Source organism: Cryptomeria japonica, chromosome 11 (assembly GCF_030272615.1).
Source record: "Cryptomeria japonica chromosome 11, Sugi_1.0, whole genome shotgun sequence".
NCBI classification, from domain to species: Eukaryota; Viridiplantae; Streptophyta; class Pinopsida; order Cupressales; family Cupressaceae; genus Cryptomeria; species Cryptomeria japonica.
Window position 1 is genome coordinate 296,991,124 of NC_081415.1, and position 17,576 is coordinate 297,008,699.

Consider the following 17,576-nt stretch of genomic DNA (forward strand, 5'->3'; position numbering starts at 1 on the left):
GGATAAATCACATAGCATGACCACTTCATCATTAATCATAATTTTAACAAAAAAAAATATATAAGGGTAACTTCATGCCATTTTATCAAGTTCATGAAAACATAACACGATCATTGTTTAACAAAGTTTTAGTATTTAGACAGTATCTAGACCCTTGTCAAAACCTAGTACAAGTATAGAAAACATAGACAAAATTGAGCCTTTATTTGAGCTCATCATAGTCCATGCCCTTTCTCATCATTCTTCTCGTGGATCACCTGGATAAACACATTTAGTGTGTACTCAAGCTATCTCTTCGTCCTCTCATGGATGATGCTCGCTTTTCTCTTTTATGTGATTGCTTATGTTTGTGAGATGGCATTTTTCAAGAATGATATTAGTTGTTGAGACATTTTGATATCGAGGTCTCTTCGGCTAGTTGACATTAGGTCTTATTTTTGGTTCTTAGCTTTTTTTGTGTGTCTTTTGCCTTTGTTTGTCCTTTTGTCTTTATTTGCCTTTTTTTTTGTCTTGTTTTGTGTGCCCTTGCATATGTTTGAGTGAGTTAAGATCCTAAGATTGGGGGCTTGGATTCTCGAGATTAGCGATATCTTATACTCCTTGTGAATTTGCTCCACATTCCTCATCTTCTTTATCTACTTTACCGTGAGTATTTGCGTAACCTCATACTCTCGCTAAAGTGGGCTAAATATAGCATCGTAAAATTGCACTCTTTGCAATTTTGACCGCATTTTGGGCCCTCACCTTAGTGCTCTCATCCTCACACTTGATCTAGACCTATTTATGCCATTCTCATGCAATAAACATCATATTTTCATATTTTACCTTGCTGGGACCCCTTGACCTTGGCCCAATTCGGGGTAGGACTAGGGCGCACGACACCTTGGTCCTCCCTAATTGGGGTCCAATTTGAACCCTAGGCCCTATCTAAAATTTGAGTGGGAATTATTTCTCCATGTCGACATATGTCAAAAAATTAATATGTTTGACGACATGCAATTATATAAGGAGGTCTTCCCCTCTCATTTGGGCATAAGGTGATAAGGCAAGAATAAGAGGGAGAACTATAGTCAAGCAATCAAGCATTAAAGTTTCAAAGCATTCATCATCAAGCATTTCTATAGGTCTTCAAGGCTACATATTCTTCATCTATCCATTGTGGAGCAACATTACACCATTCATTTGCAAGCATGTGTATGTGTTAGGGTTTTGTCATGTTCATGTCATTTCATACAACATATGTGATTACATTCAAGAAGCAAAGCATCATCATCATTCATTGTAGATCTGAGGTATACCTTTTCATCATTTATTTCAAGCATTTGCAATATTTCATTCAAGGTTGATTCCAAACTGGGGTTTGACTTAGGCAAACTCCTATTCTCGACCTTTTTCCCCTTCTTTCTGTATGCAGGAAACATGTGCACAATTGTACTTCTTAGAATAAGCTCCAGACATAGAGACGAAACAACCCTTTTTGGTGTGTAGAAAATTCGAAGGACCGTGTTGCCACGTCACGATCCTTGCTTTTTCAAGGCATTTTCGCAGGGCAAATCCAAATCAGCTTATATTACTCAGATCCAGGTGCACAACAAAAACCCGAACCTGTAGCTCATTATTTTCTCAGTTTTGTCTTCGATTTCAACACTTTACCCTAAATCAACATTTCAACTTACAAAAGAGGGTAAAACACATCAAAATCAATCAATCCATTGAGTATTTAGTCCTTATCTGATTTGTGATTGAATATAATTAATTCCTCCTCTCTTTTGAATGTCAAGGAATTCATCCTCCAAAGCACAAATTGATTTGGTGATTTCTCCTTCTATGTTGCAAATTGCCAAATCAAAATTTCCCCTTTACACATTATTATTATTATTATAATACATATTAATTATGCATGATGCTACTTTTCATAATTATTATTATGTTTATTAATTAGATATAATAGTTATATAGCTATTATAATTATATAATTATATATTAATTGATTTTAATTTAATGATTACAAAATATTGTGCATAGAGCTTTACTTTTAATTTGACACACTTTTTGCAAAACCTCTACAACAAATATGTAGTTTTTAACACATCATAAGCAATGAGAAGAACTAGATGCAATGCATTTTTTGTTAAATATATTTCTTTTATATTTTTGTTTAGTGTATTTTGAGAATCTAATCATATTAATTTGTTATACATCATCTTATCATGCAAAATATAGTAAAACAATTCCAAATTATCATTATTATTGTCATTTCACAAAAGAGGTAAAAATTTATTAGTCACAAAAGAAAAATACAAAAGAAAAATGGCCAACAACCCAATAGGGAAGAGCTAATTGCTTGAACATACGAGATAAATCCGAAGGCAAATGACCTCTATTCGCAACATTCCAACTTTGCAATCAATTAGACACCCATTTGGCTAGACAATCTACAACTCTATTTCACTTGGAGGAATGTGAGAAAAGGTAACAAAGTCCAAACACCTACTTAGGCTAAGAATCTGCCTAATAACCAAAGCTAAATATGAATATTATTACTAAAATTTACCATGGTTCTAATTTTAATACAAAAGCATTAATACAAAAATATTATAGCAGGAACCTGACGCAAATGCGTCTCTTGTTATATCAACTAGTTGAACAAATGAAATAAAACACTTAGACAAATCATGACTTGCTCAACAAGTAAATAATGACACACTATTACAAGGTATGACACAACAATTTTTTTACCTCAATATTCGAGTGTTATAAGAAAAGTCACCATGAATATTTACTATGAAACACGACCAAGACAACAATGATGAAGATATGCACAAGGCAATATGCAAATTTATAAGCTAAAGATATAAAAATAAAAAATAAATATACATGGCTACAATAATATTGTCTTAGATTGATGATTAAGAAGGCAAAATTGGAACCATAAACACATAAGATCCGAACCCACATAAATGTCATAGATTCAATAACCTCAAATACTCCACAAAAATGTAAGAAATATTCTAATTCCAAGATGATACACTTAATAAAAGATCAATTTCTAATTCCAAGAAAAATAGATTTCAAAATCTATAATAGATTCATATATCAACATTTTATTTATTACTTCCCATTTCCTAACTCAATTATTAATCTATATTAATTTATACTTATATATCTATCTTATTAGATTTAGATAAAACTTAAAGAAAGTTTATTTTCCCCTATATATATGTATACACATTCATAGTACTTGCTAGTTATTCTAATTCCAAGATGATACACTTAATAAAAGATCAATTTCTAATTCCAAGAAAAATAGATTTCAAAATCTATAATAGATTCATATATCAACATTTTATTTATTACTTCCCATTTCCTAACTCAATTATTAATCTATATTAATTTATACTTATATATCTATCTTATTAGATTTAGATAAAACTTAAAGAAAGTTTATTTTCCCCTATATATATGTATACACATTCATAGTACTTGCTAGTTATTCTATGATTCAACCTTCCCCACAAAGCTCATGTGCTCATCGTTACTTTAGTAGGAGCATGACGAGAAACCCGCATTCGCCATTAATTTGGAAAAGAGTACTTTGTTAATAAACATTTAACCAAAATCCATTGCTGCGGAAACAATGAGAGATTTTTGTCAGTATCTTTTGGTAAAGAGTACTTGTTAATAAACATTTAACCAAAATCCATTGCTGCGGAAACAATGAGAGATTTTTGTCAGTATCTCAAGGCCGCAAGGCCGCAGAAAGAATGAAGAAAATAATAAGCAATCAAATCAAAGTTTTCCTGGTTTGGCATAACCAGTTGCATTCATTGAGTTGGAGCTTCAAATGCCTTTAAAAATTGTCAATTCAATTAGCTGATGGGATGGGCGAATATGGATCTTGAAATGTTTTAACATTGCCAGGCCGCGAGAATACCACCTGCTCAGGTTTGCAAATATACTTCAGATATAGCCCGAAAAATCGATTTGATAGCAATAATTTCTTTTCACATTATTGCAAAATTTCATTTCATTTGTTTTCAAGTAAATGAGTAAAATCACCATTTTCCTTACAAAAGAGGGACATACCTGATAGTCTCCCAAGGTAAGAGTTTTAAATCCTGCAGCACAGTATACAAAATAGTAGTCCCATGTCCTTATAAAGTGATCGTTGAAGCCCAGCTTTAAAATCTCGCTGTACAAACAAGAAATGCATTTGAAAATTATTTTCACATAGTTAAAAACCCACATGATAACATATTTATATCTTATTGTTCTCGCTGTATTATTTAATTGGGAGGTAAAGGTAGCCTGCCTGCGATGTTCCTTAAAGTTTTTCCTCCACGATAGCAGAGTCTGATAGTAGTGTATGCCAATATTTTCCACATGCTCCACGCTGATTCCACCAAATCAACTGCAAATCAGTGTTGAATCTAAAAGGGCTCTGCCCACAGAGCATCTTTCCTTCATTTTTGACTAAAGTAGGATGGATTGAAAATGAAATGGATGTTTCACGTAGAGCCTTTTTGTATTTTCTTAGAAACAATTTAACCGATTGAAAACAAAGATTTGTAGCGAAATATAATACCATAGTCTAGATGCAGCTACCATGGCTGAGGTAACTCTGCTCAACGAAGGCAGGCATCCTCCAGGGAATATATATTCTTTAATGAAGTCAGAACTTCTTCTGTATTCATCATATCTTGTATCAGGTATTGAGATAAACTGTTGATTGATTTTACCAAAGATTAGTATGGGATGAATTCAAAATCAATCACATGCTTGAACGGTAGAAACTAAGGCAACAAAAAGGAGGACACGGTGTTTAACATTTTGTCATTGTGAGTGATTCCTTTGTCTGATATATTTTGTTTAAGGTAGAAATGAAGTACTTGCAGCAAAATAATATTGTCTTCCTCAAGATAAAAATCAAATTAAAAATAATAGATACAAAGAAAAAAGGATTGTGAGAGCCAACCTGCAAAACAAGAAGACCACCTTCTGCTAACAGATACTCACATCTGCCAAAAAAATCCTCCATAAACTCGTGCCCAACGTTTTCTAGCATCTCACTTAAGACAAAATGAACTTGGCAAACTCAGCGTGTGCATAATTTAAGAAGAAAAAAGTGGCAAGCAATGTTCAGCTCAAGAGTTATCTCTATGAAGCTTACCATGATATGATTCTGTTGAATTTGTGAAATCCTGGTAATTCTCGATAATCACACAGAAGCAGTGTTATTTTATCCTGGAAATACAGATAATCCAAGCATTGTTATTTTATCTTGGAAATACAGATCATTCAGCAAGCATCGCCTTCCTGTTACTAGAAAGATATTTACAACATAACCATGACCAGCTAAAAAATACTAAAGAGCTACCAATTTCAGGTATGTGAGTAATAAAAAGTTTAGAAAATTATGTGGAACACAATTCATTGTAGCGAACATTGGGAACAACTCGTCATAAATCTGGAATTACCGGGACTTGGATCAGTCAGTGATTGATCATTTCTATTTTTCAACTTGGACATGCTTACCTAGGCAGCAAAAAGTTTGGAATAACTAGTGATTTAATCACGAGCTTTTGAATTAAATGGGAAAAACTTAACATCGAATAATTTATATAAATAGAGAAAAAATATTGTGGTGAGATTTATGCAAATAAATTGGAGTTTCTTCTCTGTTTTATGAATTTATCAATGTTTTTTTAATTTTCTAATGAATTTTTTGATTAATTGAAATTTTTTGGTTACTCATTTAGGTATACCAATATTATTTGGGGGCTTGGACTTGTTTTAGATTTATTTATTAAAAAGCATATAAAAATAAACATATTTATAGTCTAAAAATAAACATTAAGTTAAGAATACCTTATAGTATCCATATAATAAACAAAACCACCCTAGTTTTTAACAAAAAAAAAAACCTACAAATTTATTCATCACAAAGAAAATTTACATTGAAGCAAAAGGCCACAGGCCCAGAAAGGAACAACTAGAAAACAGCTGAAAGAAACCCTAAGAGAAACTCTAAAGAAGAAACCAACTACACATTCCCATCCTCCACAACTAACTTCTCCAAAGTTTGAGAACACTCTAGAGACAGAGCTCCCCAATCACCAACATTCCACCCCTCCAAATACTCCGAAGCCCATTTACCTAAGCAATCTGCTATTCCGTTCCACTCTCTAGGCATATGTCGAAAGGAAACAGGTTCTAGAGAGCAGCTCAAACTCAAAATCTGTCTAACCACCAGGGCCAGTTGCTGATTAGCCTAATCCAACCGTTGTTCATTCAACATATCCGCCACAATCTGTGAATCCAATTCAAAGATAATCCTTTTCCATCTCAGGGAACAACCTCTTTCCACTGCATATAGGATAGCAAGGGCCTCCATGAGGTTGTTAGCGAGCTGCCTTTTATATAGATGGAAAATAACATAACATCTCCAACACTATTCTTGCCAATATTACCAATCCCTGCATGTCTAGGATCCCCCCCTAGAGGGGTCATCAGTATACACCTTCAGAACTCCCTAAAGAGGAGGAAGCTACCTTTCTTCACGATGGATCATCTTTTTGACTGGTTAAGTTCTTTTACCTAGAAAAGAACCAAGGCTCTTGTCCATAATATTCAAATTCCTTATAATAGCCAAATCACTAGGATCCACTGAAACTGAAAGATCAAACTTTGTTGAGATAATTTCTTGGAGCCTGTTGATGATCTTTTGCCATACCTGAACCACCACCATTTTCATATCCTAAAAAATCCTTCGATTCTTTTCTAGCCAGAGATGCCAAATAATGAAAGTTGGGCCAAAAGCCCAAGTCACCTGAAGGACAAAAGTCTTAGTTGGAAGCCTACCAAAAATTTCCCAGAAATGAACCAATGAGGTAGCATGAACACTAGCATGATTCCAAGCGCCCCACCAAAGGTGCCAAAGCTCTTTGGAGAAAGGACACCCAAAGCAAGATGTGAAGAATATTTTTTACAATTATTGCAAAGAACACACATAGAGGAGCCTTGGAAATCTCTCTTCCAAAGATTCTACCAGGTAAGACATTTATTTTGGGCTACCAACCATAGGAAGAAATTACATTTTGGTCAAGCAATTGTTCCATGCCTGCTTCCACCAAGGAAACACGAACCCTCCCAAACAACTACCTATAGAACTCCAAATAATCCGAAGCCACAGAGAATTTGCTTTTCAGGTTAGGACCCCAAGCCAAAATATCTCTCTTAAAGGGAGTTTCACATCCCACTAGATAAAATCTTGGTTAGCTCCTGACAAGCTTCCTCAATTCCCCTTGGCGACCATTCTCTCAGATCCTTCTAGCGGACCACCTATATTGGACCCAAATTTTGAGTAGTATTGAAATCTTCCACTTTATTCCAACCAGCTTCCCGCAAATTGTTGCAGAGGTGTTGTAAATGGGGAAACATTGATGTGATAGGGAGGTCGCCCTCCCAAGAATCATACCAAAAAATAGCATCCGACTCCTTATTACAAATCCAAAAAGCCCCTCTCTGATAAGCCTAGCCCCTCTGTTAAAAGTATTCCAAATCATAAAGCCTTCCCCACAGGATTGTAGTGAGGTACATCGGTGTTGTCCACCCCTCAAAGGTACTTTACAATAATAATTTTAGCCCACTCCTAGTCTTGGCTAGTACACCATTTCCAATATAGCTTGGCAGCTAAAGCTTGACAAATTGTCCCCATAGTCCTGAGCCCAAGACCTCCTTGCTTCGACCTACAGATTGAATCCCACTTAACAAGACTTCACTTTGGCAACAGTAGATTGTCTAACCATAAAAAATGACAAGCAAGGGCATCAAACTCCTTAACAAAGCTCGAAGGGGCTACCTAAACAAAACACCTGTAGATTGGAAGGACTTGGACCACTGACTTCAAAAGAGCCACTCGCCCAACAGTTGAAAGCCATCTACAAGTCCAATGGCTCACCCTCCTGCAAAACTTATCAATAACATCTTTGCCCAAACTCCTTGGATTGGGATACAACAGTAAGGAGAATCCCAAGGTAGACTAGAGGAAGGGAGCCAATCTGAAATCTAAGAATCCAAGCAATTCTGCACTAAATAATGCGAGGAATGTTGAAGAAGAAAATAGACTTGTTCTCATTAATCCTTTGCCCAGATATAGCCAAGTAAGTATCCAAAGCTTGTTTAAAGTTTATTGTTTCAATGATTTTGGCCATGCCCATCAACGCTATATCATCAACAAATTGAAGGTGGGAATGAGGAGGCAAACTGTTGCTCCAACTCCGTCCCTGAATCAATCCTTGCCTGACATAGGACTTGATAAATCTTCCCAGACCCTCAACAATAATAATAAACAAATAAGGAGAGAGAGGATCCCCTTGCCAAAGGCTATGAGAAGCTCCAAATAGCTTAGAGGGCTCACCATTGATAAGAACAAAAAAAGAGGTAGACGTGACACAACTCATGATCCAATCAACTCAATCCCTGCCAAAGCCAAAAGCTAAAAGAACTTTCTATAAAAAGGACCACTTGACCCTATCATAGGCTTTTGCCACATCCAGTTTTATGAACATAGCCTTGTCCTTGGATTTTGCCATAGAATGAATGGCTTCAATTGCAATCACAATCATGTCAAGGATATATCTACTTGTAACAAATCCGCTCTGTTCCTCAGAAATCAAAGTCTTGAGCCAAGGTTTAAGCCTCTCAGCAATCAATTTAGTAATTATCTTATATCACATTGCAAAGAGTAGTGGGTTTGGAATGGTTCAAGGAAGTAGCACCCTTCCTGTTTGGAATAAGAGCTAGGAAAGTAGAATTCAAAGCTCTCAACATTTGCTTATTTCTTTGCAACTCTTGCACTACTTTCAAAAGACCCAATCTAAGAATCTACCAAAACTCTTGGAAGAATTCAATAGGAAAACCAATTGGGCTTGGGGCCTTTCCTTTTTTCACATGAAAAACCACCTCCTCCAATTTCTGCACCAAGATGGGACAAATAAGAGCCACATTCATCTCATTAGAAACCAAAGTGGGGATGCAATTTAGAATCAAGTTATCCTCTTCTCTTGCAAGGGATGAGAAAAATTGAGAAGCCTCTTCGGAAATCTCTCCCATGGATGAAAGTTGAGTCCCCCCCCCCGAAAATTCTAGAGAGGTAAAAAGATTTCCACTTCTTCTAGGTTTAACAGAATTGTGGAAAAAAGAGGTATTTCTATCCCCTTCCTGCAACCAATCAATATGGCACTTTTGCTTCTAGAAAATCTCCTCTCGTAACTTCCACTCCTCCAGTTCCTTAGCAATTGCAGACTCCTCTCTACTCAAATCCACTGTTAAACCATGATCTCGGATATGGCGAGTGATAGAATCTAGACAGGCTTGGGTTGTCAATTTATTGGAATGAAGATTGCCAAAGCACAATCTATTCCACATTTTAAGCCTATATTTCACAAACTGTAATCTTTTCACAAAGAAGTGCATGGCCGTGCCATGAGCATGCCTCCCTTCAAACCACCAATCATGCACGGAGTCCTGGAGAGAAAGATCACAAAGCCACATAAGTTCAAAGTGGGGTTCTTGGAATATTTGAACGAAATAGACAAGAATTTAATTGGCTAGTGATCAGAACCCCTCCAGTCTAGGATCTCAGAGCTAGTAGTCCACCTATCTGTAATCCAAAAATAGGAGACAAGGAATTTGTCAAGCCTTTCCAAAATAGCATTTTCTCCACTTCTGTTGTTCCAAGTGAAGATGCCATTATACGGCTTCACATCAATAAAATTCAAAAGCTCCGTATTATCCCTTAAAGACTAGCAGAAGGATCAAGCTTGGCAATGCCACCCCTTTTTTTCTTCCAGGCTCGAGACCGTATTGAAATTGCCTTTCGAGATCCAAGGACGAAAAAGAACAAGAGACCTTACATATCTAACATGAGACCATAATTGAGATTTGCCAAGAAGATCATTAGCAGCATAAACATTAGTGAAAAGATAGATTTCACCAGAATCCAAGCTAGTAGCAACCAAAGAAATAGAAGAGCGACTCGTAATCCACCAAAGTAGGACCACCTTCTTTGGGTCCTAGAAACAAGCCACATCTCTAGAACTACCTTGGGTCCAGATTCTAGGAGCTTTATACAACATACAATTCACTGACAATTTAGTTTCGTGAATAAGAACATTACGCAAATGAAAACTAATCATCTCATGAATAGCTTTTTGTCTAGGGCTGCTATTTATATCCTTCACATTCCAAGAAAGAACACTCATTTATGAGATTGAGAGAAGTGAGAGCCAATGGTCTTCATTGACCCAGATTCCAACAATGTCTCACCAACTAGTTTCACCTTCTCCTCGTCTTTCTTGCGTCCCAACTTAGAAGATTTCTTTGGAGGTCCCTTTTTAAGCAGCTTTTGCTGCAAACCCAATGTATGCAAAACACCATAGTTGGAAAACTCGGACTCGGCAGGCCAAAAATTGGACTCGGACTTGGTAAAACTCGGGAAAGGAGTTGGCAAAAAAGAAAACCGTAGTTTTACAAAAAAGCAAAAATAAATTAATGCATTTAGAGAACATAAGAGCCATAATTGAAACATTACACGTGATATGATCTCCAAACACTTAATATTTGAAATTTCATCATTCATACTCATAGTTTCAAACTTTAAAATGTATAACATTAGCATAATTTTATAAATGTTTACAAAATTACATATAATGATATGTCCAAATGTGAAAAACAAAAATCTTCCTCTTTCCTCTCCTAGCATAACTCAATTTTTCAGGCCTTGAACTAGTAGGTGCTGAGGAAAAGTGAAAAACAAACATGTTTAACTTTGATTGGGCATTCTCAGCAAACGGTGAGAGTCCTTCATTAGGACTTGAGAGTCCCGACATCAAACTCGCACAAGTCCTCAGAGAACTCAAGTCTTTGTCTTAGACTCTCCCAGACTCATCTCTATTAATATTATATTTTCCCAAGTTATTAATGCTCAATAATGTAATATATTCTAATTTTAGTTTCTTATTAGAAACTTTCTATTTTGTATTTCTTTGTAATTCTTTATAATGATCTTGATGATCATTCGTAAATACAACAATAATTTTTTACCAATTATTTCCCCATAATATGGTATCAGAGCAGAAAGAAATTTTTTGTTTTTTCTAAAAATTTTCAAATGAAATTTTTCATCAATGAAAAAACAAATCTAGGGCCTGTGATTTTTTCAGAATTCAAAATTCAATTTTTTTTTCAAAAGGGTTTTCTTCCAGGCAGTTTTTTTGTACCATTCTTCGTGTTTTTTGTGGCGGATTTCTTTTTAACCAGACCTTCGTTGTGTGACGCCATTAATCCTCTGCGCGTGACCGATTTTTTCTGCCTGCAAATTTTTTTCTGCCATTTTTGGACAAAAATCTGCATTTTAGATTAGGGTTTTTACCCTTCAGATCAAGTCGAAATTTTTTTCTGATTGCAGATTCTTGGTGGTTTTTTCGAGAGCTCAACAGGGTTGTTTTCAGAATTTTGTGGGTGCATCGTTTTTCGTGCCTCAAATTTTGTGCCAGCGGATTTCAATTCTGATTTCAGATTCTCTCTAGGTTTTTCGCAAGAATTTCTGGGTTGTCTTTGGATTTTTTTGGGTTAGCCAAATTTTTTTCTTGAAATCCGTGCCAGCTGTACTTAATAATTTTTTTGAAGTTTGTACTTGTATTTGCCTCTGTTTTCTACATTGGGATTTGTGCTTTGTATTCCGTGCTATCGCCTCTTCTTTGGTTTTTGTTTTCTGTGCATTGGGAAACGTGCAAGATGGCGTCATTGACCAACTTGATTGGAAGGCAGTCAGCGATTCAACGACAACAATTATAACACTTGGAAGCAGTGCATGCTGACAATCTTCGAATATCGCCGCCTAGATGATCTTGTCTTGGGAAAAGAATCTCGTCCTTCTGCAGCTGGAGCCGATCAAGACAAATTTGATGACCGCAATAGGGAAGTTGTCATGCTTCTCAAGCTCTCTGTCACAGATGACCAGCTACCTCATTCCTTCTGGTTAATCAGCCTCAGAAATTTGGAAGCATCTGAAGGAGTTGCATGAAACATCCAACAAAAGCTAAGCGTTCTTTCTAAAGAACCAGTTGTTCTCCATCATGATGGATGAACGCATGTCCTTATAGGAGCATCTCACAAAGATAAAGGACATTCGAGATCAGCTCGAAGCTATTGGTCGGAAAATGGAGGAAGAGGATATGGTAGTCATAACCCTCAAAAGTCTACCAAAATCCTATGAGCACTTCATAGAGACTCTCAACATTACGTCTACGAATGTTGATCTGAAATTTCCAGAGTTATGCACCAAACTTCTGCACCAAGATCGCTGGAAACAACAGTTTGGTAGGGGTGCCACTTCATCCTCCTCTGAGCAAGCATTTGCAGCCAAATCCTTTCACAAGGATAAAGGAAAATTTTAGTCATCTTAGTTCTCTCAGTCGAAGGGCTTTAGTCAGTCACAGGAAGGCTCGAAAAAGAAAAAGGTTCAATGCAATTATTGTCACAAATATGGTCATCTGATTAAGGATTGTCGCAATCGGATAGCTTTCGAACAGCAAAAGAAGAGAGGGTCTCAACCTAAAGCCAATGTCGCTGAGCACACAGAGCAAAAAGAGTCTGCCTTTTACGCCTTCATGGCTAAAAGACCTGCAGACCATGTGAAATCTTCTGCTTGGTATATTGATTCTGGTGCTTCACGACATTTCACTCACAGGCGTGATTGGTTTACAAAATTCACTCCCTATACTGATTCAGTTATGTTTGGAGGAGGTGAGGAGTACATCATTGTCAACAAGGGCAATGTTCAGATATAGTCTGGTGGGAGGAATCTCATATTCCTCAATGTGTACTACGTTCCTGGCATGGAATTGAACCTTCTTTCTGTGAGTCAGATTATGTAGCATTCTCCTTAGCTTGATGTCATCTTCAGTGCACATAAGTGTTCTATTGTTGATCGTGTGACACGCACTACAGTTGCTGTTGGTATTGAGGATCATGGTCTTTATAGACTTGTGGATACAAGTGATTCTCTTGAGCATGCCTTCGCAGCAAAATCCTCCTCTATCTCCCGTCTATGGCTTCAGCGATATGGTCACCTAAACATTCATTATCTTGCTCAGCTTGTTCGGGAAGATTTAGTACATGGCTTACCTGAAATTCAAACTCAAAATCGGTGAGTTTGTGACACTTGTCAGGCTGGGAAGTAGCACAGGACACCGTTCAAGGATGGTGACTCATGGTGAGCATCTAAGGTACTGCAGTTGGTCCACGTTGATGTATGTGGTCCAATGAATACTACTTCTGTTATTGGGTGCAGGTATTTCTTACTTTTTATTGATGATTATAGTTGTAAGATGTGGGTGTACTTTCTTAGACATAAATCAGATGTTTTTCCTGTATTTTAGAAATTTAAGGCCTTGGTAGAAAAAGAGTTTGGTTGTTCTATTATTACTCATAGGTTTGATAATGGGGGGGAGTTTTGTTCCTTCTTTCTCCACTTTCTGTGATACACATGGCATAAAACGTCAGTTAACCACACCATACACCCCTCAACAGAACGACGTTGTTGAACATCGTAACCGCACCGTAACAGAAATGGCTAGGTCTATGTTGGAACATAAAAATGTTCCTAAGAAGTATTGGGCAGAAGCAGTGTTTACTGCAGTCTATCTCCTTAATAGATCTCCCACTCATGCTGTTAAAGGGAAGACTCCTGAGGAAGCCTGGACTGGTCGAGAACCCAGGATCAGCCATTTGAAAGTTTTTGGCTCTCTTGCATATGTTTGGATTCCAGATGCCAAGCGCTCTAAGTTGGATTCCAAGAGTCAGAAGCTCATGCTTACAGGATACAGTGACAACCATAAGGCCTACCGGCTGATTGATGTAGACATTGATCATCTCATCTTTAGTCGCGATGTTGTCTTTGATGAAGATCGAGGACCATTTCAGCTTTCCTCGTCTGAGCAAAATTCTGAAGATCAGCCTTTGAAGGCTTTTGATTTAGGTGTCCGTCTTCCATTTGGTTCACTTGATGGGAGGGATGATGCAGATTCTGTATTTGATGATGCACTACCTGAATTTCCTCCGGATGATGCTAATCTTCCACCTATTCCAGATCCTCTTCCACCTCCAGTTCCAGTTATTTCTTCCTCCATCTGATGTTGGTACATCTACTCTCCGGCCTAAGTGGTGGGCTAAGACCATCAGTGATCTTCGTCCTGATGAGCTCATTGAGGGTAGATCTTCCAGAAATAAGGGCAAGAAGCCAAATACAGATAACTTTGCTCTCATGGCCAACATTCATAGCATTTATGAGCCTCATACTTATATCAAAGCAAAAGGGATTCTAGAGTGGGAACATGCAATGGATGTAGAATACCAAAGCCTTCTGAAGAACAACACGTGGGTTCTCTCTAATCTTCCTCCAGGGAAGAAACCCATTAGCTGCAAATGGGTCTATAAGGTCAAGTATCATGCAGATGGTACCTTGGATAAGTACAAGGCCAGATTAGTGTATTTTGGTACCTTGGATAAAAATTGTGGGGTGGATTTGTGTATTTTGTGATGCGAAATTTTTCGAAAATTCTTGTGAAGGCTGCGCATAAATTATTTCTTCTTGCGTGAGACCTGCGACCTTCATCTGTGATGCGATTTTTCTGACTCGCATCAGGATTCTTCGGGCTCTATGTTTTTTTAGCACTCATTTCTGGCAAAAATCGTGATCCATTCTTTGCAAAAATCGCGATTTATTTCGCGTTGAGCTTATTTTTCTGCTTGGATTTGTGTTTTGAGGCCTTTCTGTGTGCCGTTTTTTTAAGACGGCTAGGGTTTCGCCATCTATTCTTCATCGATTTTCTTTGTCGCCTAGAGTTCAGTTTGACCCTCTGTTCTTTTTTTGCAGCCAGGGCACAAAAATTTTAGAAATTTTTTTCTGGGTTCTTTCGAAAAATTTTTGTCCTCACAAATTTGTGCAAGCAAAATTTTGTGTGCCTCGAGATTTTGCCACCATTCTACCTCTATTTTTTGTGCACTAGGATCCAGACCTCGAGTTCGTGCTTTCAATTTTTACCCCTCTTCCATTTACCTCATTTCCTGTGTCTCGAAAAGCTTGAAAGATGGCGTCTTTGATCAACATAATGTTGAAAGGCAGTTAGAGGTTCAAGGACAAAAATTCCAACACCTGGAAGTGACGAATGATGACCATCTTTTAATATCTTTGCCTTGATGCATTGTTTTGGGTATGGAATCTTGTCCTACAACACTTGGATAGGATCGAGATAAATTTGATGAGCCCAACTGGGAAGCCGTGATGCTGATAAAACTCTTTGTTACTGATGATCAACTGCCTCAAGTGTCGTCAGGCAAGACAACTGCAGAGATCTGGTCTCATCTGAAGGATCTCCATGAAACATTAGACACGAGCTGTGCGTTCTTTTTGAAGAGCCAACTGTTCTCCATCATTATGGATGAGAGAATGTCCTTACATGAGCATTTGACAAAGATTGACATCCATGATCAGCTAGAGGCGATTGGTCCGAAGATGGAGGAAGAAGACATGGTAGTCATTACCTTGAAAAGTCTACCAAAGTCTTATGAGCCCTTTATTGAGACGCTCAACATTACCTTGACTAATGTTGACTTGAAGTTTCTAGAGTTGTACAACAAACTTCTGCAGCAAGATTTGTGGAAACAACAGTTAGACAGTAGTGACAGTTCGTCCTCCATAGAATAAGCTTTCGTAGCCAAATTCTTTCACAAGGATAAAGGCGAATCCCAGTCTTCTTAGCATAATAACTTTGCTTTGCCATCAAAAGGCTCGAAGAAGAACATTCAATTCAACTATTGCCACAAATATGGTCACATGAAGAAAGATTGTTGATCATGCTTCGCTTCTGAACAAAAGAAGCAGGGAGGGTCTCAACCAAAAGCAAATGTTGCCGAGCACACTGAGCGGAAGGAATCTGCCTTTTACGCCTTTAATGGCAGATCATGTGAAGTCTTATGCCTAGTATATCGATTCAAGTGCTTCTCAACACTTCACTCATTGAAGTGACTGGTTCATAGGATATTAGCCTTTCACTGATTCTGTGATCTTTGGAGGAGGGGAAGAGTATACCGTTGTCGGAAAGGGCAACGTGCAGATTCAATCTGGCGGGAGGAATTTAATTTTCCTCAATGTATACTATGTTCTCGGCATGGAATTCAACCTTTTCTCTGTTAGTTAGATTATGAGACACTCTCCTCAGCTTGATGTGGTATTCAGTTCGCACAAATGCAACATTGTTGATAGGGAGACTTGCATCACAGTTGCTGTGGGTATTGAGGATCATGGTCTTTATAGACTTGTCGACGCTGGTGATTCTCAGGAGCACGCCCTGGCAGTGATCAATCAGCAATCTCTAGCATTAGCGGTATGGCCATCTAAACATTCACTATCTCTCTCAACTAGTTTGGGACGATCTGGTTGTTGGTGTACTTGAGATTCAGACTCAGAATCAAGGAGTTTGCGGAGCTTGTCAAGTTGGAAAGCAGCATCAGACTCCATTCACAGATATTGATTCTTGGCGAGCTTCTAAGGTATTGCAATTGGTACATGTTGACATTTGTGGTCCGATGAACACTCCTTTAGTTACTGGGTCCAAGTATTTTTTGTTATTTGTTGATGATTTTAGTCGCAAAATGTGGGTGCATTTTCTTAAACAAAAATCAGTGGTGTTTAGCATGTTTCAGTAGTTTGAAGTCTCAGTAGAAAAAGAGTCTAGTCAAAAAATAATGACTCTTAGGTCAGATAATGGGGGGGGAATTTTGTTCTTCTGCTTTCTCCGACTTCTGTGCGAAACATGGCATTAAGCGTCAGCTTACTACACCCTAAACCCCTCAGAAGAATGGTGTTGTTGAACAGAGAAACTGCACAATAACTGAGATGGATCGGTCTATGATGGAACATAGAAATGTTCCAAAGAAGTTTTGGGCAGAATCAATCTACATTGCTGTCTATCTTTTGAATCAATCTCCCACAAAAGCCGTTAAGAAGAAGACTCCGGAAGAGGCCTGGTTAGGCCGCAAGCCCAAAATTAGTCATCTGAAAGTATTTGGCTCTTTTGCATATGTTTGGATCCTAGATGCCAAGTGCACAAAGATGGATTTTAAGAGTAAAAAATTCATGTTCACCGGGTATAGTGATAACCACAAAGCTTATTGGCTAATTGATGTAGACATTGATTGTCTCATATTCAGTTGAGATGTTGTTTTTGATGAAGCACAAGGGTCTTTTCAGCTCTCTTCTCCTGTTTTGATCCCAAAGGATCAGCCTCTGAATGCTAGCGATTTGGGTGTTTGTTTTCCATTAATTCTACCTGATGGGAGGGATACAACTTTTCAGGCTCTGCACTTGTCACTTCTCTAGCAAGGTTTCCTAGATAGGTAGTTGCACCACTCGACTTTCCTGGGGAGAACCTTGAGCAACATCTTGATGACTTTGTTATTGACATTCCTAGTGATGTTGATGTTGGTACTTCTACTCTCTGACCTAAGTG

The 17,576-nt window shown here is 37.6% G+C and overlaps 1 protein-coding gene and 1 long non-coding RNA gene across 3 annotated transcripts in view; one reads left to right on the forward strand and one right to left on the reverse strand.

Moving 5' to 3' along the window:
• Positions 1–3,552: 3,552 nt before the first annotated feature.
• Positions 3,553–17,576, reverse strand: part of LOC131072247 (uncharacterized) — a 231,890-nt gene continuing 217,866 nt past the window's right edge. For both annotated transcript variants that reach the window (XM_058008365.2, XM_058008375.2), the window contains 6 exons: positions 5,171–5,244; positions 4,976–5,069; positions 4,586–4,722; positions 4,313–4,393; positions 4,087–4,192; positions 3,553–3,937 (listed from right to left, as the gene is read on the reverse strand). In XM_058008365.2, the coding sequence (XP_057864348.2) occupies positions 3,866–3,937; positions 4,087–4,192; positions 4,313–4,393; positions 4,586–4,722; positions 4,976–5,069; positions 5,171–5,244 (564 nt within the window). In that variant the 3' untranslated portion in view covers positions 3,553–3,865. The remainder of the gene's footprint in view (positions 3,938–4,086; positions 4,193–4,312; positions 4,394–4,585; positions 4,723–4,975; positions 5,070–5,170; positions 5,245–17,576) is intronic.
• LOC131072258 (uncharacterized) overlaps positions 3,838–17,576 on the forward strand; it is a 168,473-nt gene continuing 154,734 nt past the window's right edge. Inside the window, exon 1 of the long non-coding RNA XR_009112677.2 lies at positions 3,838–3,945. This is a non-coding gene — a long non-coding RNA (uncharacterized LOC131072258). The remainder of the gene's footprint in view (positions 3,946–17,576) is intronic.